Raw genomic sequence first — 24,189 nt, 5'->3', positions numbered from 1 at the left:
GAGTGGGTGTGTGTGGGGGGGGGGACTCTTGAGAGGATCTGCCGAGGAACCGATAAGACGATGACAGACGAATCATGAAGCCCATGCCGATAGCGGCAAGGTTATTCAACGGGCGCGTTATGGAGAATGGGTTCGGGGTGGACAGGAGAGAGAGGGAGAAGTAGACAAAGGAAAAAAAAGGCTCAATAGTTTGACCTCGGCTCAGGGTGGATTTTGGAAAGAAGGCGTGGTTCATTCCAAAAAAAAAAAAAAAAAGGACCTTGATTCTAGATGTGCATGCTATCGATACTCATGTACCTTGTGGGTGGTTATGAATGCAGGACGAGGCTGAGAAGCAGCCTGTTGTATTATCCAAGCCTCTTCATTCGTTGAGATCTCGAGTGCTTGATATCCGTCTTTTTCTTTTTCTTTTTACAAGTTTCTTTTAGGTACGCTTCGTGTCCGGTAAGCCCGTATTCGCAACCGCCTGTACCTCCCTAATTGTAATCTCAAGCAAGTCCCCTAAAGTAAGTACCTGTACTGTTGGCGAGTGACTCAGCCTCAGTTTGGGTGTTTGGTAGCGTCTTACTGCCGGTTATAGTGGTTTCACAGCGCAGCGTCGCGGGCAGGGTCGTCGCGGCCGGTTGCACCTGGTTTCAGGGCCTAGCTTGATCTACGTGCTCTATCATTTCCTATTTAATTCGTATTCATATTATTCAATAAAAAAAAATTATAGGAAGAAGAGGAAAAAGAAGAAAATGAAAAGAAAAGAGAGAATATTAAGAAAAAAAAATAGAAAAGAAATCCCGTTACGGCCCGCCGTCAGCAAGCTCGCATCAGCAGTGCCGTCTGGCTCGGCGGCCGACGGCCCTGTAAGCCGCCCTTGTCTGGCCCCGCCAACAAGCCGATGCCCCTCGTCGGACAAAGTGATGGAGGTGGATTTGGCCCCTCGTCCTCGTACAAACTGCCCGTCCGTCACACGCAAGACACAAACACCTTCTCCTACTCAGCCCTCAATCAACCTCAATCAACCTCTACAACAGCCACGCCCACAGCCACGCTTGCTCTCATGCTCCGTTAGACGTCGTGCGCTCCTCCTGCGACCGCGGTCGACTCTTCTTCTTCCGCCTCCTCCTCCTCCTCCTCCTCTCCTTTCCACCACCCAGCTTCCTCTTCTTCCGTCTCCTACGTCCGCCCACCATGTCGCCGCCCGTACCTCCCCTTCAGATCCCCTCCGCCGCCCTGCCCGGGCCAGAGGAACGCGATGGGACGACGACGACAACGACGGCGACGGCGACAGCTACAGCGACTGCGACAGCGACAACGGCCCCAGACGCCTCTCTCGACACCACCGCCGCCGCCATGTCCCCCCTCCGTCCCGCCCTCTCCCGATCCCGCACAATGACCACCACGGCCGAGATTGACAGCACAATCACCAAGCCCGGCAGCGTCAAGATCAACGTCACCGGCGCCTTCATTGTCGACCCGGACATGGCCACCCCCAAAAATGGCCGCGGCTCCCCGACCACCCACCACGAGACGAGCGACATTCGCCTACCCAACCATACTGCCGTTGTCAGTCACATTGCCGTCGATGTATGTTGCTTGCCAGCCTGTTTTTCTTTCATGTCGGCTCTGCTCCCCTTCTTCTTCTCCTCCTCCTCCCTATGCTGACCCCCAGCGTCACAGATTGGCGGCTCACTGATCAAGCTCGTCTACTTTTCGCGCGAGGTTGACCAGACCGATCCCGGCGGCCGCCTCACCTTTCAAACCTTTGAGACGGACCGCATAGACGACTGCGTCGAGTTCATGCGCGACCTGCGCGACCGTCAGGCCAAGCTCACCGGCTCCCGCCCCAGCGACCTCGCCGTCATGGCCACTGGCGGCGGCGCCTACAAGTTTTACGACAAGATCCGCGATGCTCTTGGCGTTGACGTGTCGCGCGAAGATGAGATGGAGTGCCTCATTATCGGTCAGTATTTTTTGAGTCTTCTTCCTCCTCCCCGAACAAGCCTTGGCCTACCACCTCTCTCGTCAATCCAATCAACCCAGTGCTAACCTCTCCTTCCCAGGCCTCGACTTCTTCATCACCGAAATCCCCCGCGAAGTCTTCACCTACTCCGAGACGGAACCCATGCACTTTGTCGGACCCCGTGAGGCCATCTACCCCTACCTCCTCGTCAACATTGGCTCCGGCGTCTCCATGCTCAAGGTCACCGGTCCCCGCGCCTATGAGCGTGTCGGCGGCACCTCTCTCGGCGGCGGCACCCTCTGGGGCCTGCTCTCTCTGCTCACCGGCGCCCGCACCTTTGACGAGATGCTCGAGCAGGCCGGCAGCGGCGACAACACGCATGTCGACATGCTCGTCGGCGACATTTACGGTCAGGACTATGGCAAGATCGGCCTGAAGAGCACCACCATTGCCTCCTCTTTTGGCCGCGTCTTCAAGATGAAGAAGGACGCCGAGGCCGCCGCCCTCGCCGACGGCCATGATGTCACGGCCGGCGGCGGCGGCAGCGGCCACCACGCCCTCCCCCGCGGGCCCGGTTTCACCGATGGCGACATTGCCCGCTCCCTGCTCTACGCCGTCTCCAACAACATTGGCCAGATTGCCCTGCTGCAGTCCCAGATCCACAACCTCTCCGACATTTACTTTGGCGGTTCCTTCATCCGCGGCCACCGCCAGACCATGAACACGCTCAGCTACGCCATCAAGTTCTGGAGCAAGGGCGCCAAGCACGCCTACTTTCTGCGCCACGAGGGCTACCTGGGCGCCGTCGGCGCGTTCCTCAAGCGCCAGCCCAAGAACTGGGGTCGCCGCGCCAGCCTCGAGAACCTCGCCGGCCTGGAGGAGGTGCAGGAGTGGCGGAAGCAGCGCGCCAAGGAGGAGGCGGCCGCCTCTGCCACCGCCGCGTCAGTGTCGTAGGAAAGAATCCTCACAAGGGACAAATATAGAAAAAGAAAAAAATTGACAAATAGGAAAAAAAAGAGCATAGAGATTTGTATAGAGGTGGACGTTGATGACGGGTTTGTGGCAGCATTTAGAATACCCTCTACGCGAGGATTGGCATTTTTCGCAGGCAATTAGGAGCAAAAGAATAGGGCTCCTTCTTCCTTTCGTCCTTTCTTTCTTCCTTGCTTTCTCGGACTGTGAGGACTTTACTCTTGGTTGTTTGAGCAAAAGATTTTGCATCATGATTCGCTTCCTTGGATAAATTACAACATGGGAGAGCGCAAAGAAAACACCTCTTGTACATTTTTTTTACACTAATATACATAATTTGCCGTTGCATCCCTGCATGCCCTAATCATGACGTGCTTTGACTCGTTTTGATTTATCCGGGGTCTCCCACCTAAAAACTCCATTCCTCACAACTTGGGCGTCGTGGTCGTGGTCGTCGCCGTCGCCGTCGTAGGCGTGATGCTCTGCGCTGCCTCTGCCGCCCGCCTGTCCTTTTCCTTGAGCTCGTCGACGTCCATCCCGAGCCTCTCCATGAGGGCCACGACCATGTTGTCCACCTCCTTCTCGTCCTGCTCGTCGAGCAGACCACCATCTGCAGCGCCCGGCCGGCGCATGACCGTCTGCGTCCGGGCCTGCAGCTCCGCGACGGAGCAGAGGTCAAAGGACCAGGCGGTGCCGCCGAGCAGCAGCACGGCGAAGCCGGCCACGTTGAGCGTGGCGAGCCCGAGCGCCTGCGCCGCCAGCGAGGAGCGCTCCCCGGCGTCCAGCGTCGTCGCTGACCCGCCGGCGGCGGGCAGGTACGACGAAGACGAGTGGAAGAAGCGCGGCACCGCCTCGCGCTGCCGTCGCAGCACCGCCCGCCGCGTCACCCCCACCGACGCCGCCATGAAGCCCGCCCCGAGCAGCAGAAGCCCCAGCTGCTTGGCCTGCCGCTGCGCGGGCGTCAGGTGCGCCGTGCTGCTGGTGTCGATGGTTGGAGGCGGGGGTGCGGTGGGCTGGGCGGCGGCGCTGATGCTGCTGATGCTGCTGCTGCTGCTGCTGCCGCCGGCGGTTTGTGAGGATGAGACTGGTGATAAGGATGATGGAGATGGCGATGATGATGATGAGCCTTGCTCAGGCGGCGTGCCTACGACGTGCGGCGCCAGCAGCTTCGCCAGGAACCCCATTGCAAGGTGTGTATTTGTATTGTGATGTTTCTTTTCTTTTTCTTTAAAAAAAAATATGTATTTCCTTTCTGCTGCTTGATGATATGTGGGCGATCGTAAAAGTCTGGGAAGGGTTCCCTCAACAGGGAGGGCAGATCGAAAAAAAAGTTGGGGCCTGAGGTGGAGCGGAGATTGACGGCCTTGCTCGCGGGTGCTGATGAAATTTGGGCGTGTTTGTTTTAAAATAAAAAGACTGCTTACGGATAAAATAGAAAAACAAGTCGAGATAATAACAGAAAGCTTCCCTTCTTACTCGAGAGTCTATATTCATTTAAAATAAGAAAGAAAGTCGTCTGTCGAGCGGAATCTACGCGACTGAGCGACGCCTACATGCGCGCAGTACAATTGGAGACGCAGCCGTGTCCTGTTGCACGCTCCAAAACTCACAAAACTGACAAACTACGTCGAATCCTCCTCTCCCGCTCATCATTCCGACACACGAAAAAAAAATGGGCAAATCCAAAGCCGGCAAGCCATCCAAAGCCCCCCGGGCCGCCGTGCCACTGCCGCCGCAGCCGCAGCCGCCCCCCGCGTGGCCCAGGTTCAAGCCCGCGCTGCCCGTCGTGGACCTCGCGCCGGCGCCGCACCCGCGCACCGGCGACAAGGTCGTCACCGTCGACGGCTTCTTCCCGCGCGGCCTGTGCCGCGACTACGTCGCCTTGCTGTCGACGCTGGCCCTGCAGACCACCCCCGGCACGCCCCGGCGCGGCGACGCCGTCCGCGTCAACGACCGCCTGCAGGTCCACGACGCCGCCTTTGCATCAGCGCTGTGGGAGCGCACGGGACTACGAGAGGCGCTGCTCGCCGAGCACGTCAGGGATTTGTGGTGAGTTTTTTTTTTTTCTACATGGTTGCGGCCGCACATCATGGCCCAGGGCTGTCTGTCATGGACGAGGACGGATGAGGCACGTGCAGTTGTGGAAAGTCTTGCTGACGCAAGAACCGGCTCATGGAAAGGGGTGGTGAGCCCATCGGTCTGAGTCCCAATATTCGCGTCTATCGATACACCAAAGGACAGTTCTTTGACTGCCATTGTGAGTAGCACACACATAGGTTCGGGAAAATAAGCGCAATTGACAGAACAAACCCCCGGCCGGTGGGTTGGCGGTTCCAGACGACGAATCCAACAACGTCACAATCGAGATTGACTCCAAGCCCGTGCAGGCCCGGACAACATGGACGCTGCTCTTGTACCTCACGTCCGCGTCCGAGGGCTGCGTCGGCGGCGAGACCGTCTTTTACCCGCACGACCGCCAGTCCGAGGCCGAGGCCATCCCCGTGTCGCCCCAGACGGGCATGCTGCTGCTGCACAAGCACGGCGACGATTGTCTCCTGGTTAGGCTCGCCGCTTTCCCCGTGCTTTTTTTCTACTCCTGGAAGGACTAACATGGGCCATATAGCACGAGGGCAGAGAGGTCCGCGCAGGCGAGAAATGGGTGCTGAGGACCGATTTGTGTATTAAGCGCTAGCTAACCACCAGAGCAAATCAAAAAAAAAAAAGAAATAAAAAAAAAGCCTCCTCGGGAAGTCGAGATCAGCTCAAAATTTGAAAGAATTTCCCAGAAATCACCCACCTTCCCAAGAAAGGCTACTACCTTCTGCTAGGCCTGATAGCTACCGCTGCCACGATGGCGCCTTAGTCTTCGTCAGAGTCCTCATACAGCCGCAGCAGCTGCGCCACCTTGGACTCTCGATACTCGAGATGGCGAGAAATAGGAGCCGTGCAAAGCACCGTACTAGGCGAGTTGCAGCCAGTCGTCGTCTCTGGCTTTGTTTCGTCGGCCTCGGCATACAAGTCAATCAACCCAACTTCTTCATGAATCACGCCGTCTTCCTTCGGCGCATCATGGGATTCCCTTGGTTCTTCAACCTCGGGCGCGTAAACATGATGCGTGGCATCTTCGTCCACTTCTCGGGGTGGTGTGGCCACCACCAGAGGTGCAAGACGAATGGCCGGCGCCAAACTCGTCTCGAGCGGCTTGTAGCTGTGGCCCCTCGCAATCTTGACCAGAACCCAGTGAAAGATCCATGGGAAGCTGATGAGCGGCATTGTCCTGGACGAATATATAAAATACTCCGCCGCCGCCTCCGCCTCCATCTCTGCCAGGAAAGTTTTCACTTCGTCTTCCGTCACTTTGTAGAGGGCCGCCACAAGCCACTCCAGCTTGCCGCCACCCGCGGCCCCTGCCACTTGTATGCACATTTCGCGGAACCGCTGCTTGAGCGTGTCAAACTGCTGTCCAAGGTCTTCTTGCCGCTTGTAGTCCGACCCGACCGCTGGTTTGGACATGGCCCAGCCAGAGTACAGCTCAAACTCGGTGGCAACACGGAATTGCTTCAGCAGACGCCTCACAGCTACGTCGTATTGCTCCTTCATGCCTCTGGCCACAGCCAGGATTTCGTCGGTAAATTCAAACCCTTTAGTAATTCTCGAATCAAACTCGTCTTCCCAGCTCGGTACGTAGTCAAAATTTTCGTCGGCTACGCGGTCGTAGAGTTTCCCGAGTGCACTGCGCGAATGGTACGTTCGGCTCTTTCGTTGCATGAAATGAGGCCATGTTCTCGGCTGATATCTCTCTCGGCTCCATTCTGCCGGCACTCCCGTTTTTGGATAGTCGACGGCCTGCGAGTGAAGCTCAGCAAGTCGCAAACCTATGTACAATGAATCAGCAGACGTCTAAAAAACCTCATAGCACTTACACATCGGAGAATTCAATCCCTGTCGATCGGCATGCGCGAGATGCGAAACCGCAATGAGCCCCAAAAAGTCATTCTTCATGTACTTGACGACAAAGTCGCGCAAGTCATTTACCTCGACATCCCTGTCCAAGTTCTGAGGGGTCACTGGCCTAGAGTGCATCGGCGGGGTGTTCCAAACTTTGGGTATCAGGGCACGATCCCATATGACAAAGTACTCGTCACCATCTAGGTCGCCTCCGGAAAGCATGCTTGGAAGCGGTCGATCGCCTTTGCTAGGGAACACAACAACATCTTTGAGATGCCTCAAGCGCGGGACATCGACCGCTTGAACAATACGAATGTCGCCTGCATGCAGCGACGGGTTGCGGCCGATGATGCAGACTCCTTTGATAATGGTCGTCTTGCTTCGGTACTTTCGATCACTGATTTGAAGAAAGATCTGAGGGAGGCTTGAGAGAGCCTTCGTCTTGGATCCTTCCATCTGAACAGAGTGTCCTTGTAACGTGCCCGTCTCATCAATACACCCCAAGACAAAAGCGCTCTCCTCAATGGGAATTCTGCACTTCTCTTTTACGAGCTTCAAAGACCAAGACCTCCAGAGCTTCAGCAGGTTTTTCACGAATGGGTCTTGAAAGTCAGCCTTGAGAAGCTCAGCCACAATGACTGTTGTCTGGTTCTCGTCGACAAATTTTGTCAAGAGTTCAATTGCGGCAACACGGTCCGTCATTGATTCTTCATACTGCCGGATGTGTTTGTCCAGCAGCAGCATAAATGCTTCAGACGGGACTCCGAGATGCTCCAAGATGACTATAGTCTGGCGGTTGAGCGTCGCGGTCGTGGTTCTGGCGCACTTGATTATTTCGAGCGTCTTCACCTGGGTATTAAATTTTATTTGCGAGCTTCGAATGCATACTTCCATATGCTTCGCGTATTCGTGTGGCCACACTACCAACACTCCCTTGGCACCACCCATGCGAAACTGGAACGCGGACGGGTCTCCAACGACATCTAGTTTCATCTCATCAACCACTAGTTTCGCGAGGAGGCCTGAAATAATGCCCACGCCGTCACTGAAGCACTCGCCGTTGACTTCAATATCCTCAATGTGGCGAATGGTCGGTACACGAACACCCCTCACCTCCCGGGTGGTCGAAAAGCATTGTCCGATACGAGCTCCAAATTTGGCAATATTGCGAATATGGTCAAAGTTGCCCAGCCATTTGCGAATATCATCGCAGGATACATGGGAAGTAGGGCAAAAGAAAGTCACGCTACCTTCTCGTAGCTGCGAATTTCCAAATGCCAGAAATTCATATGTACGATCTCCGATCCGGATGCCCTTGTACAGTGCACGTAATAATCGTTCCCAGACATCATGGTTGTTAAAGCGGTCTTTTGCAATGCGGTCAGATTCTGTTTCTGAAAGGAACTGCACGCGAAGAAATCGGTCTTGTAAGTTGTTATACTTTCGCATCACGCGATTCGAGCTTTCGACGCTTGGGAGGTTCAGCTTCAACGACGTCGGCGTGAGATTGGCCTTGAGAACGAGTGCGCAATAGTGTGGTATGCTCCTCTTGGCAGGGGCGCAAGTGATTTGTGCATCTTCGAATATCTCTAGAGGGTCTTCGAGTTGCATCTCTTGGTCCGCCACGTATTCTAGTATCTGGCATGCTTTTTTTACGTTCAGCGCACCCAGCTTTTCTAGGAATTTGCCATCTATGGCATACTCCCCAAGGTATCCTCTTGTGACACAAACTTCCAGTCGATAACGGACCGCGAAATCCAAGTAAATATAATGGGCAGTGAGATCGAGATATTCCAGAGTATTGGAGCTGGTATCGTTTCCGTAGTAATCTAGCATATCCCACATGCGCTTTCGGTCTCTCTCTAGCTTAAGCGTGGTCCGAGTTGGAGCTATATCATATTGGTCCAGCGCGAACATTATGTGTTCGACAGCTGCAAGAGAATGCGCATGAGCTTCATCAATTATGCACCGGAACGTCTTGAGACGACTGATGTCGATGCATCTTCCGAACTGACTTCGACTATAGGTCGATATTGGAAGCTTTTGAGGTTCAATAATAGACTCATAAATGTCGGTCGCGCGCACCCACGCGTCGCTGCAGTGCCATCTCCTGGAGTCAGTCGGCATCCAGTCCAGAACGTCTGGGGCTTGCCAAAAATAATCAATTAGCCCATCAAAACCAGTGGACATTGTAAATCCCCGTTGATTGCCTTCGGAGCAGGTATCCTAGACCCTCCTTATGGCAGAAATATTTATGACGACTTTGTATTGCCTCTTCCTTGAGAAATACCTCTGCTTCTCTGGAAAAGGGAAGTAAATGATAGCTTCCCCTTTTCGAGTGTTCAGTTCCAGCGAAACATCGCCACTCTCCACCGAGTTGATTGTTTCACCAATAATCATGGTGTCTTTATTCAGCAAGCTGCCAAAGTCAAGGGACTTGAGCCGCATTGAGATGATGGACGGACAACGCTGCTCTTTGTTGGCCTCCGAGACCTCGTTTCGAGCTTGAAGCACCTCTACGTGAATAGTGACTGGCTTTTTGTAGCCATGTGCATCAAGGTAAAGTTGCTTGTTCTGCCAAAACTCGATCTTCGGCGGTGGTGCGAAGGTAATTTTGCCAGCGGTCTTTGTTTCGTTTGGGCGGCTTTCGTAAAGTTCGATAGACTCAATCTTGCCATTTGACGAGAATGCCTTGTATAGTTGCTGAATTGTCATTTCTTTAGGCAAGTTGGACAGCTTAAGAGAAATGGAACGCCTTTCGAGACCAGACTGTGGTGGTAGGACATTGCGCGCAGATGGATTGCGCGAGACGCTGCGCGATCGTGCTTCGGATAGTCCCGCGTTGGACCATTTTTCTGCCAATTGTTCAGGATATTGATAGAAGGTCGTCATTATGGAAGTTTCCGAGCTCTGACGTGTAGACAACGAATCGAACGCTGATGTGCACAGCAAAAACGTAGATGGAGAGGGGGGATGGTGGAAGAGGGAAAACAGTGTCATTGAGGCGGCGTTTGCGCAACGCAAGAGTGGAATGATGGAATGGTGCGAAGTGCTTCCCTATGTTTGTAGAATGAAAAAAGCTACCGGTTTCTCCAACACTGGCATAATCTGCAAGATATTCTACTCTGAAGCCCTCTGCTTCGTCAGCCTTCTAATAGGCGTTACTGCCACATCTGCTTTCGTCGCGTGCGTCTCCTTGGGCAACCACGGCACGTCCATAATCTTTCCGGGGTTCAGAATCCATCGCGGGTCCAACGATTGCTTGATCATCGCCATCACGTCGACAGTCTCTTGACCGAGTTCCTTCAAGAGACTTTCCTTCTTGCCCCAGCCAATCGAGTGCTCGCCCGTACACGTGCCCTCCATGTTCAACGCCCGGTTCACCATGTTGTGGACGCAGCGCTCCACCTTTTCGAGCTCCTGGGGGTCATTTTTGTTGTACATGATGCTCTCGTGAAAGTTTCCGTCGCCAATGTGGCCCAGGATACTCGCAAACATGCCCAAGCTGTCCATTTCCTTCTTGCTCACTTCAATCAAATCGGCTAGCCGGCTCAGAGGTACTGCGACATCCGTGCTCCCTATGAATCGTTAGAAAGCAATTCCGAGTGAATCTGTATTTCGTTTCTTACAAACGTCCTCATCATTCTTTCGCAGCGCAAGCATCGACCAGAGCGACTCCTTCCTGGCAGACCAAAGCAGTTTTTGCTCCCGCTCGTCCTTAGCGAATTCAAAGTCCTCGCCGCCGTTTCGTGATGTGATAGCCTGTACCGTAGAGATATTCTCGGCGACACTCGCCTTGGAGCCAGAAAACTTGAAAAACAACGTAGGCAGCTCTTTCCACGTTCGTGGGGCCGTACTGTCGCTCAAATTGACGACACGCATTTGCACATCGTCCATGATTTCCATGCAGGCGACAGGGACACCAGCCCGCATGACGCCAGCGGCAGCGGCCGCAGCTTCTCGAATTGTTGGAAAGGAGACGACGCCTACAGAGTACGTCTCGGGGATCACGGCAAGTTTTAGTGTGGCTTGCCGGAGTCAGCATTCTAGACATTAGCCAGGTGGTGTTTACATCTCAACATACCTTCAGTGACGATTCCCAGCGTGCCCTCTGAGCCTACAAAAAGTCCATTCAAGTTATACCCGGCAGAAGACTTTCGCGGCCTTCTACGTGTCTTGATCACCCGCCCATCTGCCAGCACCACCGTCAAGTTGATGACCCAATCCTTCATCGTGCCATACCGGACCGCATTCGTTCCAGAGCAGTTTGTCCCAATCATGCCGCCAATCTTCGCCGTCGGGCCGGGGTCCACCGGGAAGAAGAGTCCTGCATCCATGTTGGCCAACTTCTGGTTCAGGTCTTGCCAGCCTATGCTCGGTTGAACAACAACGTCCATGTCGTCTTTGTTGAACTGAAGAATTCTATCCATAAACGCAAAGTCAACGCTGACGCCACCGTACGGTGCAGAAAAATTTCCCTCGAGGCTCGTGCCACCAGAGAACGGAATCAAAGGCACGCGATACTTGTGGCAGATTCTGGCAATTGCGGCTACATCTTCCGTTGTCCGTGGGTAGGCTACGGCGACAGGCAGCGTGTCAAGGTTTACCGTTGACCATTCAGAGTACCCGTGAGTCTTGAGATCTTCATCATCCGTAGAGATGATATCCTTGTTTCCCAGCTCTGCGACAATCTCATTGACCGCCTACTCATTCATATTAGTGATGTTGCTTCCACGCGACGAGCTGTAGACTGGCCTGGTTCATTTCCGACAGTGTCGCAAAACGCTCCTTGCCATTTATGGAGCTGGAAATGTCAGAACGGGCTTGGCTGCGACTACTTTCAGTCTGCCATTTTGCGACACTCCATCCTATAGCTCCCGCGGCTGCTGCGAGGCCCAAGACTGCACCACCGGACCAAGCTGGCACTGCCCTGGGACTATTCGTGGTGGTTGACTGGCATCGGCGGCTAGGTACGACCAAACGCCGACCCCGAAAGCCAGACTTCAATACAGAACGAAGCATCGTTTGATCTTCTTTGGAGCGTAGTGTACATGGGGTGAGTTAATTTTATTTGCGTCTTTTACCTTCTTCTTATAAGTGCGCCAACTTACTTGACGGAAATCCAATTCCGACGTGGTTTGCATGGTTCTCCTAGTCCAGCGGATACGCTATCCCCAGATTCGTAAGACCAGTTGCGGGGAAAGCGGATAAGACACCGGCAGATGCGATCAGCCCTCTCAGGGCCAGCAACAACCACAACTGGGTTTGTCAATGCGATATGAGGCCGCTGGAAGGATGGATGTAATTTTTCCGGTCACACAGCCGGCGGCTGTGCAGCCAGTAATAGTGGCGTCTCATAGCGTGCTGAGCATGCTTACATTAGGTCGCGAAGCGAGCTGAAAGCTTCAGAGTAACAATCAGCAGGCTCAGTAGGGCGATCACGACATGACGAATTATTGGAAGATTCATGTTTTCTCATATTTGCCTATGGCTAGTTTTATAAAGGACGTGGTATATCGCCCCCCGACCAACAGAAACGTCAAATCCGTGACTCCTGTGCACATGCCATCTTTTTTACTTTTCTACACCCAACCAAGTCACCATCATGATGAAATTAGTGGGCCAGAGCGCGGCGGCGGTCACGCTCCTCAGCAATGGTGAGCTTGACACCCTTGCCCTTGGGCACGGAGATCCAGGGCTTCTCCTGGCCAATGACGAAAACGTTGCTCTCACGGGTGGCAAAGGTGTTGTCAATGGCGTCCTTGATGTGGACAATGGCGAAGCCACCGTCGTGGCGCTCACGGTGGGTGATGACACCGATACGGCCCATGTTGCGACCGCCGGTGACCATGGCAATGGCACCAGTGTCGAACTTGACAAAGTCGGTGATCTTGCCAGTGGCGAGGTCGATCTTGACGGTGTCGTTGACCTTGATGAGGGGGTCAGGGTAACGGATGCTGGATTTACCATGTTAGCAAGAATACGTTGCAGGGGCATTACCATTACAGTTCGTCGAGATAAAGACGGTGGGAGTTTTCGGGGTCATGGGAGCAGTTCTACGAGGCGTCGTCAATTCTCCGGCCGGCTGTCTGACCCTACCGCGGCAGGCAGACGAGACAGCGGAGACGACAGCTCCAGTAGCCCGCTTCTGATTCTCTTTTGCCAATCATGGGAACCAGTCATGGAGAGAATCTTTGCGTGTGACGCCCAAAATCCCCGAAATCAACCAAAGCTTGATCCAACGGCTGAATGATGTCTGACAGAAACTCACGTTCTGGCATCGTGCGTGACCAAGAATGGGATTCCGCCCTTGCCAAGCTGGACGCGCTTGACCTTGCCGAGCTTGTACTCGGCCTCCTCGGCCTGGATGCGGTGGACGGTGAAGCGGCCCTTGGTGTCGTAGATGAGGCGGAAGTTCTCGCCCGTCTTCTCGATGGAGATGACGTCCATGAAGCCGGCGGGGTAGGTCATGTCGGTGCGGACCTTGCCGTCGACCTTGACCAGACGCTGCATCAGGATGGACCGGGTCTCGCGGTAGTTGAGCGCATACTTGAGACGGTTGCGGATGAAGACGATCAGGGGCATGCAGTCGCGGAGCTTGTGAGGACCGGCCGAGGGCTTAGGGGCGTAGACACCCGAGAGCTTGTCCAACAGCCAGTGGGAGGGGGCTGAGAGACGCTTTTGGTGCTTCTTGCTGTGACGGTTGTCAGCGTTTTTGATCGCGAGACGAAGCCAATCTGCCCAGTGGCAGAGACTTCAGTTGTGAGACGCAGCATCGTTCATATCTGGGATTGCACGAAGCAGTATCCAGAGCCAATGTTGTAGTCTTCAGTTGGGAGTGTCGACTTACATTCCGCGGGCCATTTTGTCGGTTTGGCTGTGTAGTTAGTCGGGATGCAGAAAATCAGAAACTGAGGCACGCTCCGTCCACCAAGACCAAGATGTGCTCCGCTGGGGCACGCACATTTTTTTCGTCCTCGCTTGGCCTAGCGCCGGTTGCTGGGGGCTTTGTGCCCTAGTGTTTAGCTAGAGCAAAGTCACGCGCTACATCACGTGTTACAATCGCGATGAAGTTCACCTGGGCCGGTGGGGCCTCACCTTATTACTTTGGCCCGTCGCCCCGCGCCGAGGTTCATTCTCTTTTGGGTAAATGGGTCTAATCAGTCCCTTGCCACATTCACATGTCAAGTTGAAAAAGATTGTAGATATGATGCCTGCGGGCAGACTATAGTATTCAGTAGATTATGAAGCGCTCGCTAAAATGCCTTTGGTATGCGAACGGCACACATCTGTAGATGATATCAGTTGCCAAAATGCTTCGTTAATCTCTACTGGCCATCTGCTTCAAGAGCGGCCGACTGGCTGGGCCCGTTTGTTCCCTTCGAGACTTTTCTGCGTCTCGTAGCCCTCTATATTGTTGGTATCAGTCAAAACAATGTACCATACGCCATACTCCCATTCGATATCCTAATACAATCCAAACTCCCAAAGAAACATTATCCGTAGTATGTGCCAAAGCGCTGAAAATAAGTGGTGTAGTATTCATCCATTTCGTATCCCATGGCATCCTAGCATCGAAGTGCATAGTCGTAGCGGTCGCGGCGGGGGTCTACGCCAGTATTGGTGGGGGACGAAGGTCCGGAGAGCTCGCCCTGCCGGCCGTGCCCGTGAGCCATACGGGGGTCGTCCAGGAGTAGCCTGGAGATATCCATCTCGCCGCCCATGAAGTGGTGTGCACCAGCGTCTCCAAACTCGAAGCTGGAGTGCTGGACATACTCAGACTCGGTAACGTTAGCGGGCCATTTCGGGACCTCGTCGCGAGAGCCACGGCGACTACCAGTAGCAGCCATCTTGGAGCGCCTGAGCGAGTTGTCAATGGACATGTTGACAGAAGGCTCCATGATGTCGTTGCCTCTGGAAGAATCCTTGGCCTGGAAGGTCCCCTTCTCGATGCGTTGATAGATGGCAGGGTATTTATTTCGGACTCTGTCACGCAAATCGGTAGGTTGTCGGGTGGAGAGATGGTAGCGAGGATCACGCTGGATCTTGGTCCAGGCTGGTCCGTAGTGATCGAGGCCTTCTAGAATCTCGTGATCATCTTGCTCCGTGAAGGGGCGGCGCTCACGACGATGAGACTTTTTGAACGGACCATGAATGCCCAGTTCAGCCAAGTCTTCCATGTTCTTGCGATGAGCGCGGCTTTTCTTTTGCTTAGGCGACTCCGAGTCGGTGCAACTCTTGGAGCTCTTTGAGCGAGACTTTTCATCGCCGATCAGAATGTTTTCCGAGTGCAGACCCTTGCGTGAGCTGCTCTTGCTGCTGCCGTCCGAACGACGTTCGCTTCGGGAGCCCTTGCCAGAGCTTCGGAGTTCTTCAGGGCAGCAGGTACGGAAGCGATCTTTCAAATCGCCAGCAGTGCGGTCGTTGAATGTAAAGTCGGGGTCCTCCAGGATGTTGGTCCATTTGCCGACGCCGTGGCGGTTTACGCCGAGGAGCAGGTGATTGGTCTCCTCGTCCGTCCACTTGCGTCGAGGTTTTGTAGCGCGCTTACGACCCTTGGTAGAGCTCTTATCAGTCTCCGAGGAGCCCCGTCGCTGGGAGCGTTCGTCCGGGCTGCTGTGGTTGTTCAAGTCGTGCATCATCTTCATCTGATTGGAGTCGTTGTCATAGGAAGTCGAGGAAATGGGCGGGAAGAGCGCGGCGTGGGGTGGAGGCTCATGGAGACCGTTGATGATGGGCGGCATGACGAGGGCCTGCTGCGTAGCTTTTTGCTTCTTGAGTGGCTGCGGCAACTGCACAAAGTCATCCTTGACGTGCATGGTGGCGCGGCTGCGCTTCTTGTGGTATGTATCATCGGGGCCCTCGGGGCTGTCATCGCGGTAGGCGCCATGGCCTTGTCGCGATTCGCCCGAGTCGGAGTCATCCAGCAGAAGGCGGATGGGATACGGATGCGAAGCGGCGTGACGGCTTACATCGCGGTCGAGCCTCGGCAGAGGCCTGTCGCCATGGGCGTGCAGAGGGAGAGCATGCAGAGGAGGAAGGTCTGCATGAGAGTGCTGAGGAGTCGATGTCGACTCGTTCAAGAGATGGATTAGACGCGGTTCGATGGTAGCCATCGTGGGCAAAGGGTCAGGGAGATGTCGTGGTGGGCATTGGTGTCCTTGAGATCAAGAGCCAAGAGAAGGGCACGATGCAATGGCAGGCGGGCAAGTTGGAAATTAAAAAGACTTTCTAGGAATCCCAGACAAAGTGGTCTCGTCCCATCCTCGGATTAAGGATGGATCCATCTGCGACCGATGCACAAGCAATCGCAACGCCGAATCGAGGCTTTGCGGTGCAGGCAGTTTGCCTCTGTCGCGGTGACACGTGAAACTGTCACATGGGAGCCGGCCGAAAGGCCAGAGCCTCCACCACGACCCAAGCAGCCGTGACCAAGCAGCCGTCTTGCACGCTGCAACCCACCCGAATAGCCACCTGGTTCGCCCTATTACACTTTTGGGGCTGGCGTCTTTCCTTGTCCATTTACGAAAAACGGCAAACCCCCGCCCGCTAGACCGTCCTGGGCATCTGGGTTATGTGAGGAGCTGGGGCCGGCGCCAACGCTACTCTCCGTGTCTCCGTCGTCAACGTACGAATTGGTTGCAGGGGGAGGCTCACAGGACCCCTTTTCCTATCAAGATTGTCCTGCCATCAAGCTGGGAAGCGGCTGTTATAGCATCCCCGTCTGTCCGGCGCGGGGCCACCTGCACTGTGCCACTCTACTCTTACCACGCCAGGCCAAGCAAAACCTCCTGACACACACACCCGCGCCGCGCCTGACAAGCTGACTTTGCGCCCGCGTCGTACGGTTCATTCCGGGTATGTCAATTGTCACACCTTTGTCGCTCGACGCCCCGAACCCAGCGAATTTGTGGATCGCGGCTCGGAGTCACAAGCTTCACACGCTGACTGGCAGTCGAGTTGGTCGATAAGGTTCCCTGTTTACTTGGTGAGCTGCAGCCATCTGGCAGTTACTTGCCGGTGGCGTTATTTACTTTGGTCTTTCCGGAGCGCAGAGTCTGAGGGCGTGATACGAGGCACCATGGCTTCTCAGCTGCCTGCCATTCCGAGGGTGACATTCACCATAATTGAGCCGATTTCTTTGTGAGTTGTGCGCGCAAGATGGAGCCGGCCAACACACGGCCGCGACCCTAAGTACTAGGAAAACTAATCTCTGCCCGGCCACGATCAGAGTCGCAGGCTTCATCGGCGCCATCCGGGACCCAACATGGTTCATCGCCGAGCAGCTGCCTGAGAAGCAGCTGTTTCCTGCATCGGAGCATAGCATCGTCATGGCGCAACAGCTAGGCAACATGTACCTTCTCATGTGCTTTATCGGGCTGGCTGTTCTTACGACAACTTCCGAGATCAAAGTGGTCAGAAGCTATCTCATCGCGTTGTGGCTTGGTGACATTGGCCACCTGGCTTTCACATGCTTGGCGCTGGGCAAGGAGAGGGTGATGCAGCCGCAGGCGTGGAACGCGATGACCTGGGGCAATATTGGTTTTACGGTAAGCAAACTCACTCTAGTCAGTGTTGATGATGGCAGCTTGCTCCGTTGTTCGCAGGAACCAGTTCCGCTAACTAAGTCGGGGGCCCCGGGCGTTTCTCCACCGTAGACCTTTGTATTCGTGATGCGCTCCGCCTATCTTACGGGTTTTTTTGGAAAGGAGAGAGAAGCAGCGTCGAAGAGCAAGAAGACGGCCTAAATGTCAAATCGGGCAACTGGGCCGGGCTCCGTCGGTGTGGTGGATCGCCAGAGCATAGTCGACGTCGACGTCCGAGCAGCAGCCAAGGTCGAGGCGCCTTTTGGCTTCGGCTTCACCTCGAGCTGTCTTTGGACTGGATCGTCTGATAGTCTGCTCCGCCTCGGCGCCGTTGATTTGGTGGCTGGCCGGCTCGCAGGGTGGCATAGCAGGTTTTACGATATAGCACACCATTTTAGAATCACACTTGCATATTGCCGATTGCCTGGTGACATGCCGATAGCAGCACCACCAGTCTCCGCCAATCTCTTGCCCGTGGCTAGCGTTGCAACAGATGATCGCCAACGAAAATAAAACGCTTCTGACAGAGGCTACCCGGTTTCTCGTAGGCTGGAACGGATGTGCCGATGCTCGCGCAAAGCAGAGGGGCGCTGTGCAGAATAAATGATACATGATGGATAGTGCATATCAGCCGGGTGAGAGGGAGAGAAGTTGCATTGGCTCAGTCGATACTTTGAGAACAATTTTGGTGAATTGCGAGGGTCCTTTTGCACTGAGCATGTACGTATCGATGACGGGCACCAAATATGCTGTCTTGTGCCTTGTGCCGGTAGAAAATACAACTCAACTCAAAGTACGGACGCGATTAAAAAAAAAACACTTCGGGTGAATCGGGAAAGTCGGATGTCAATCTGCAATAAAAGCCCATGAAGCGGATTTGATGCCTTCGGCGACAGTCTGTGCTGGTTCAATTTCTGGTGACTGACCTGGCCTCTAAGTAACCCTAATGGCTAACCCTGAGGCTGAGGGCAAAGGTACGTACCGCTGGAAAGGCCTAAGTAACCCAACCCCAACCCCAAATCGTGAAACTGACCCCACCAACACCAATGTTTACCTGGACCTTGGATATTCAAATTGACGACGACTAGATCAGGCGCAGCGGTGATCAATGGGCACTCGAAGTATTTTTGAATAGAAGAGGGTCGTTCACCGAGATTCTTCTTATTGATTCTGACGATAAACCCTTGGTGTGGCTCTGGTTCGCACCGCCTGGTTCGAGAAATCCCTACCCCAGTCAACCATCAGCGCAAGTACGCGTTCCCCGACGCCCGCAATCAGTCGACCTCGGATTCTCTCCCCTCACCTCATCACCGCCAGCGCTGCCATCACCAAAATTACTTCTCGCCATGCGCTCCAAACGTAAGGTAGCGCCTGCGTCCACCGCGCCGGAGCCCATGCCAACGCGCCGAACAAGAGGCCGCCCTCGACGCAGCGAACCTGCCGCCGTCGCAGACGAGCCAGATAGGGGCATGGCAACGAGAACGCGTGCCGCCATTCTAACTTCTCCCACGCTATCCACAGCAGTCATTGATCGTTCTTCCCTCATCAAAGATCCCGTTGCCCGCAAGGGCCCACCCAGAGGCAGCATCCACAGCGAGCTGAGCATCCCGTCGGACCCTCCACGCAACGAAGAGGACGATGATGACAATGAAGCCGACGATAACATGGAGACGGACCATGGTGCTGGCGCTGTTGGTGATGGGCAAGCCGATAATACTAGCCACCACAACGAGGGCCCTGACGCCAGCGAGCACACGGCGGGTGCCATGGTTCAAGTCCAGAATACCACTGTCCCTGCCCAACAACAAGATGACACTGTTCAAGTTCAAGACGATGATGTGGAGTTCATGCGCCACCACATTGTCCAGCTGGCTAACACGGCTAAACGTATCCTCGAATACTACTGGACCTTTGACGTGACGGACAAGGTCGCACGACGATCTTTTGAGCTAGAGATGGATACTTTCGGGGCTTTGCGCAGACATTTCATGGTGGATGAAAAGTATGCGCCCTTTTTGCAATGGACTTGGCTACGCGATCACGCCAATATGGCTGAGGCGGAGGTCATTGCCTTCAAGACGGCGCTGCTTCTGGCCAACCTTGCTACTCTGTTTGAGATTATCTATTACGGCGCGAAGAACGGCCAGAAATATTCGAGTAGTTCCGACGCTGAATTTCTCGGCATTCTGGACGAAAACTTGCAGGACCTCCTCCTCGGCGGCAACCAGGTCCCCCCCACCGAGTCCATTGTCAACCTGGCTCTCGACATTCGTGCTGCGCGCTTGGTCGCCAAGCTCGCCAACGCCAAGGTGAACCGTGACGCCCGAACGATGGCGTACAACGTCTTTTGTGTGGCGATTGTGGACATTGACCAGATGGATCATGCGCTGCAGAACGGCCCTTACATGCCCGTCGCCGGCCTCGAAGGCGGCGAGGTGGACCACCGGTGCCGCACCTGTCTCTCCAAGTTCCTCAAGCACATTGGCAGCCCCGAGTCCAACTTTTCCAACCTGGCCCTGTTTCGCAACAAGCTGTTTCCCGCCGAGGACCTGCTGCTCGCTATACAGGCCACCTACCGTGAGCTCGAGCAATCCATGCACGACTCGAGCCGCACGCAAAACAATCCCCAGGATCCCGCAGAGGCGGCCGAGGAATTCCACGACGCCGCCACCGAGCTTTCCCTGGACGACCCCTTTGGAGACGATGACGCCGCTTCGCAGGATAGCGAGTCGCAGCCGATTGTGCGCCTCCCGGAGACGCAGGCCGGCGCCGCGCTCTTCCAAGACGCCTCTGATCTTCAAGCTCTCGAAGCCACCCGGCCGACGGCGCCTCCTTCGAACCAGCACGCAGGCACGAGCCGCGGCAGCACCCTCCCTGTGAACCACGACGCGGCACCGCTCACCCCGTATGCAGCCCGCCGGTCCCGCCATGTCGGCCCTAGCCCGGCGTCTCCCCAACTGGGTCGCAAGCGCACCCGCCACCAAGCCGGCCCCGCCACCGCCACCGCCTACACCAACGACGACGATGGCGTCCAAGACGGCGACGACTACTTTGAGACGGACAAGCGTCGCATGAGTGAAGCGGCTCGCCGCCAGAAGCGCCAACGTCTAGAGGCCGAAACGCAGGCGCGTGTCGCTCGGCATCTCCTGCAGCACCACCAGTACCACCACCAGCAGCAGACGGTTCCCGGCTCCTCCCCGCGGCCGTCCGCTCCGCTCAGCACATCGGCCACGTCCGTCGGCGCCGCCTCGACGCGGCGGCCGCTGCGCCCCGCCGTCGACGGCAAGCAGCGCCACCCCTGGAGCGACCACGACTCGGGCGTCCTCGTCGCCCTCGTCGCCAAGCACTACGGCAAGTGGAGCCTGATCCAGAACGACGACGAGGACAACCACCTCTTTGAGCACCCCCGCGACCAGCAGGCCTACCGCGACCGCGCGCGCAACATGAAGGTCGACCTCCTCATCAGCGACCGCCGCCTGCCGCAGGGTTTCGACTTTGTCGCGCTCGGCACCAAGGAGAGGCGGAGAGTCGAAAAGTTTGGCAAGAACCCGGAGCGCAAGGAGAGGGACGTCGACATGCGGACGGGCGAGGTGACGAATACCGAGTTCGTCCCCGAGCTGCGTAGAGCATGAGCATGCGCAGAGATGGCAAGAGGCTGTAGTCATGAAGGATTCAATGAGGGATCTATATTTATAATGGATGCTTTTATGGTTTACAAGTTTTATGACGGATATTGTTTATTTTTCTGGGACAGATTATGGCCATCAAGATGCTGTTATTGGTTTTATTTTTTTTCGGTTTCCCCCTTCGCTTCTTCTGGGGGGGGCTCGAGGGAGATTCTCTGATCGTGAATAAATGTCTTGACCACATTTGACCAACGCTTGCCATCCTTGAGGTCATGTATTAGTTCTGCAACGAGGACAAAAAGAGTATAATCAGAGTTACAGTAACGGATATCGAACATGTTGGCTGTATATTTGATTGCAGTATTTCAATTTGCCGCATTGAGTCGACGGCTCCAAGCCATTTTCCCCGTTCCAACAGGACAAAACAAAAGATAAAGACATGTGCATGTCGCAGAGAGTAACCTTTGCCGCAGAGTATATCGGCGCTAAAAAAAATAGGAGATAAGAAGGGAAGAAAGATGTCGGTAGAAAGTCAAGTATAAAAAGTGCTTAATGAGAGACGTTAAAAGGCCATCAGTGGACAGGTTCGTAGAATAAATCCTGACACAACGGGTATAGAGGATCTTCAAATAAGAGAAAAGACGTGTCGCATAACGCAGGGCATCAATAGCTCCACAGCGGATAAATGCAGAAGAATATACCCGGAATCATCCCAGTGCGTGACTGAGAGTTCGGAAGAAAATGGGAGGAAAAACGGCTCAAGCCAGAAATGCGGATTCGCCGCATTAGTATTTTGTCAGGAACGCAGTGTTGGTTGTCATGGTATAAATTTGATTAGCAAAGGCAAATCAGCGTCATAGATGAAGGTCCCCTAGCGACGACGGTACGAATTTTCGCGGTGTTTGAGTTTGTTTGTTCGCCAGCCTTCATACCACTGCTCTTTGCTGGCCTCGCGCAGATCGGTCCGCCATTCACTGAAAACAGCCTCTTTGAGCCGTTGAAAGTCGCAGTGTGTCTCATTGTAGGGATCGGCAAAGCCCCAGGGAAATTGACGGCCGACGACGCTAGGCTCATACAGGTCGGGGCTGATGGTGGACAGTGGAAGAAAGGGCAGCTCCTCCTCTTTGTTCTCTTGCGAGGCTTTGTGACGTATCATGGTCTGTGAAGAGGCTCGCTTGCCCGGGGAGCGCTTGACAGGGCTAAAGTCGGGAGAAGTGTCAGAATCGCCGCTGGCATCCTGTGGCAGGGTATCAGAGTCAACCTCAGCTTCCTCATCCTCTTCGTTGATAACGCTGTTGGAATCGTCGTCGAGACCAAGGGTTTCGAGTGGGTCAAGGCCGTTCTTGCGGATGCTGTCCCAAACAGCACGCTTCAGGGCATTCATGTGCTTGGTGGTGATGGTGTCGGCTTTGCCAACGACGGGAATCACAGTCGTCTTTCTATGAAGCGAACGCAGGACTTGAAGATCCATATCATGGTCAAGGGCGCCGAAAATTTTCGCCGTGTCGGATCGGAAGCCGTTCTGGGGCCCGTCGGCCTGCAGCTGTGTCTTGCGCGCGTTGGCAATATTGCGATCAATGTGAGAGGGGTCGAGCATGAGAAAGACGGCGTGGATGTGGGTGTCCTGCACGCCAGGGGAGCGCACAACCTTCATTTCCTCAGCAAAAGTCTGCTCAAACTTGCTTTCGATAAAGGCCGACATTTCCCGGAGTTGGAGATCGACGACATTTTTCTCCAGGCCCTCGGAGTCCCAAATGGTAAGGCCAACGCTCTCGCCGTCAATTTCGGTCTCGAGGTAGTGAGGAACAAAGTTACCCTCGGCGGGCAGCGGCGCCTGGTATTCTGGCTGTTCCTGCTTCCTGGGACGGCGGCGGGGGGGCAAGGCGAGGGCAGTCTTGAGGAACTCGAGGAACGAGGTTTTCCCCGAGTCTTTGGAGCCAATGACGAGAACACTGAGGGGCAAAGTCAGCTGCCTGCACAACGGCTGAGAAGGACAGATTGATTGAAAAATCAGGAAGTTGACCGTGGCCAAAAATGGGTGACAAACTACCAGAGCGTCAAAGTGAGCCGGCGAGCAAATGACTTACTTGAACGGAGTAGGATCCTTGCGACGACGCACCCTTCTAGGGCTGTTGATGGTGCTGATGGCACTACTGGCGTAGCTGTACCTGCCCCGGTGCGTCATGCTCTCGGTGGCGGCGTAGGGATCGAATGGTGGCGGTTGGACAGGATGATGAGAACTAGGAATCGTGGGCGGGACAACGCTTGAGGTATAGCTGCGCGAGCTGGCGACTGAGGCGTCGTGGCGGCCCGAGTTGAAGTGACTGGGCCCGTTGTAAGGCGCCGGGGGGCCGTTGGAGGAGAAGTGCTCGGGATCAAGACGCAGCTGGGTGCTGAGGGCCTTGGAGAGCTGCTGGCCGGTGGTGTTGGCAAAGTCGGGAAGGCGAGGCGGGCGGCGCTGGCGCTGGCGCTCGAGCTCAGCTTCGCGCGCGGCCTGAGCCTTCTTGCCCAGGTCGCCGCTCTTGGTGCGCCGGAGGAGGTTGCCGAAGCTGGGACGGCGGTTTGAGGTGGGCGAAGCGGAAGGATCCATGGTGAGAGGCGGGGGGGATGGTTAAGCGAGTCGTGAAGCTATTGCCAAGGTATGTGGCCGTTTGTCGAGGCAAGATGGGATGTACTTGTAGATGGTCGAGTGAGGCGGGCGAGCAGTGGTAAGCTAACAAATGAATGCAAGAAAAATCATGAATAAAAGATGACGCTGGCCAAAAAAAGGGACAAGTCAAATATGATGGCGCATAGAATGATGTGAGAGTAGGAGGGGGAGGAAGAGGAGGGGAAAACGAGTGTAATAAGAGGCACAGCCAACGGCGTATGTATGTATTTTCTTTTGCCAATATCGGGAGGCACTCGGCAACTTGGTCGCAAGCAGAAGCAAACGCAGCTCAACGGCTGCCGTGGCGCAGGGAGGGGAGTGTCTGTAGGTGCCGAAAGCGACCTATCAGCCACAAACGGGTGGCTAGTGCGAAGAATACTGGTAGAAGGGGGGGGTTAATTTAGCGCTGGGTCAGGCGAGTGACGTAGATAATGGGCTGACGAGAAGGCGACAAAC

General features: G+C 55.0%; 9 protein-coding genes across 9 annotated transcripts; 3 read left to right on the top strand and 6 right to left on the bottom strand.

The window, feature by feature from the left end:
• Positions 1 to 1,179: 1,179 nt before the first annotated feature.
• Positions 1,180 to 2,905, top strand: V2A60_010113 (type II pantothenate kinase; the record flags this gene model as incomplete). The annotated part of the gene is made up of 3 exons (XM_083261374.1): positions 1,180 to 1,575; positions 1,669 to 1,951; positions 2,052 to 2,905. The coding sequence occupies 3 exons, from the start codon at positions 1,180 to 1,182 to the stop codon at positions 2,903 to 2,905; spliced, it is 1,533 nt and encodes a 510-aa protein (XP_083117500.1).
• Positions 2,906 to 3,348: 443 nt separating this feature from the next.
• Positions 3,349 to 4,107, bottom strand: V2A60_010112 (uncharacterized protein; the record flags this gene model as incomplete). Its single annotated transcript, XM_083261373.1, has 1 exon — positions 3,349 to 4,107. The coding sequence occupies one exon, from the start codon at positions 4,105 to 4,107 to the stop codon at positions 3,349 to 3,351; it is 759 nt and encodes a 252-aa protein (XP_083117499.1).
• A 488-nt stretch (positions 4,108 to 4,595) lies between these two features.
• V2A60_010111 (uncharacterized protein) lies at positions 4,596 to 5,615 on the top strand (the record flags this gene model as incomplete). Its single annotated transcript, XM_083261372.1, has 4 exons — positions 4,596 to 4,972; positions 5,104 to 5,180; positions 5,261 to 5,481; positions 5,547 to 5,615. 4 exons carry the CDS (start codon positions 4,596 to 4,598, stop codon positions 5,613 to 5,615), a joined length of 744 nt encoding a protein of 247 aa, XP_083117498.1.
• Positions 5,616 to 5,782: 167 nt separating this feature from the next.
• V2A60_010110 (RNA dependent RNA polymerase-domain-containing protein) lies at positions 5,783 to 9,763 on the bottom strand (the record flags this gene model as incomplete). The annotated part of the gene is made up of 3 exons (XM_083261371.1): positions 5,783 to 6,798; positions 6,847 to 8,966; positions 9,162 to 9,763. The coding sequence occupies 3 exons, from the start codon at positions 9,761 to 9,763 to the stop codon at positions 5,783 to 5,785; spliced, it is 3,738 nt and encodes a 1,245-aa protein (XP_083117497.1).
• A 228-nt stretch (positions 9,764 to 9,991) lies between these two features.
• Positions 9,992 to 12,015, bottom strand: V2A60_010109 (FAD-linked oxidase-like protein; the record flags this gene model as incomplete). The annotated part of the gene is made up of 4 exons (XM_083261370.1): positions 9,992 to 10,449; positions 10,501 to 10,899; positions 10,956 to 11,574; positions 11,983 to 12,015. 4 exons carry the CDS (start codon positions 12,013 to 12,015, stop codon positions 9,992 to 9,994), a joined length of 1,509 nt encoding a protein of 502 aa, XP_083117496.1.
• A 470-nt stretch (positions 12,016 to 12,485) lies between these two features.
• On the bottom strand, positions 12,486 to 13,735 carry V2A60_010108 (40S ribosomal protein eS4; the record flags this gene model as incomplete). Its single annotated transcript, XM_083261369.1, has 3 exons — positions 12,486 to 12,828; positions 13,143 to 13,565; positions 13,722 to 13,735. 3 exons carry the CDS (start codon positions 13,733 to 13,735, stop codon positions 12,486 to 12,488), a joined length of 780 nt encoding a protein of 259 aa, XP_083117495.1.
• Positions 13,736 to 14,439: 704 nt separating this feature from the next.
• V2A60_010107 (telomere repeat binding factor family protein) lies at positions 14,440 to 15,987 on the bottom strand (the record flags this gene model as incomplete). The annotated part of the gene is made up of 1 exon (XM_083261368.1): positions 14,440 to 15,987. One exon carries the CDS (start codon positions 15,985 to 15,987, stop codon positions 14,440 to 14,442), a length of 1,548 nt encoding a protein of 515 aa, XP_083117494.1.
• A 965-nt stretch (positions 15,988 to 16,952) lies between these two features.
• Positions 16,953 to 21,089, top strand: V2A60_010106 (uncharacterized protein; the record flags this gene model as incomplete). The annotated part of the gene is made up of 3 exons (XM_083261367.1): positions 16,953 to 17,014; positions 17,103 to 17,421; positions 18,546 to 21,089. The coding sequence occupies 3 exons, from the start codon at positions 16,953 to 16,955 to the stop codon at positions 21,087 to 21,089; spliced, it is 2,925 nt and encodes a 974-aa protein (XP_083117493.1).
• An 865-nt stretch (positions 21,090 to 21,954) lies between these two features.
• Positions 21,955 to 23,673, bottom strand: V2A60_010105 (uncharacterized protein; the record flags this gene model as incomplete). Its single annotated transcript, XM_083261366.1, has 2 exons — positions 21,955 to 23,035; positions 23,171 to 23,673. The coding sequence occupies 2 exons, from the start codon at positions 23,671 to 23,673 to the stop codon at positions 21,955 to 21,957; spliced, it is 1,584 nt and encodes a 527-aa protein (XP_083117492.1).
• Between the last annotated feature and the right edge of the window lie 516 nt (positions 23,674 to 24,189).

Source organism: Cordyceps javanica, chromosome 7 (assembly GCF_051103115.1).
Source record: "Cordyceps javanica chromosome 7, complete sequence".
In the NCBI taxonomy this organism is placed as follows: domain Eukaryota; kingdom Fungi; phylum Ascomycota; class Sordariomycetes; order Hypocreales; family Cordycipitaceae; genus Cordyceps; species Cordyceps javanica.
This window is presented reverse-complemented; position numbering and strand designations above follow the sequence as displayed.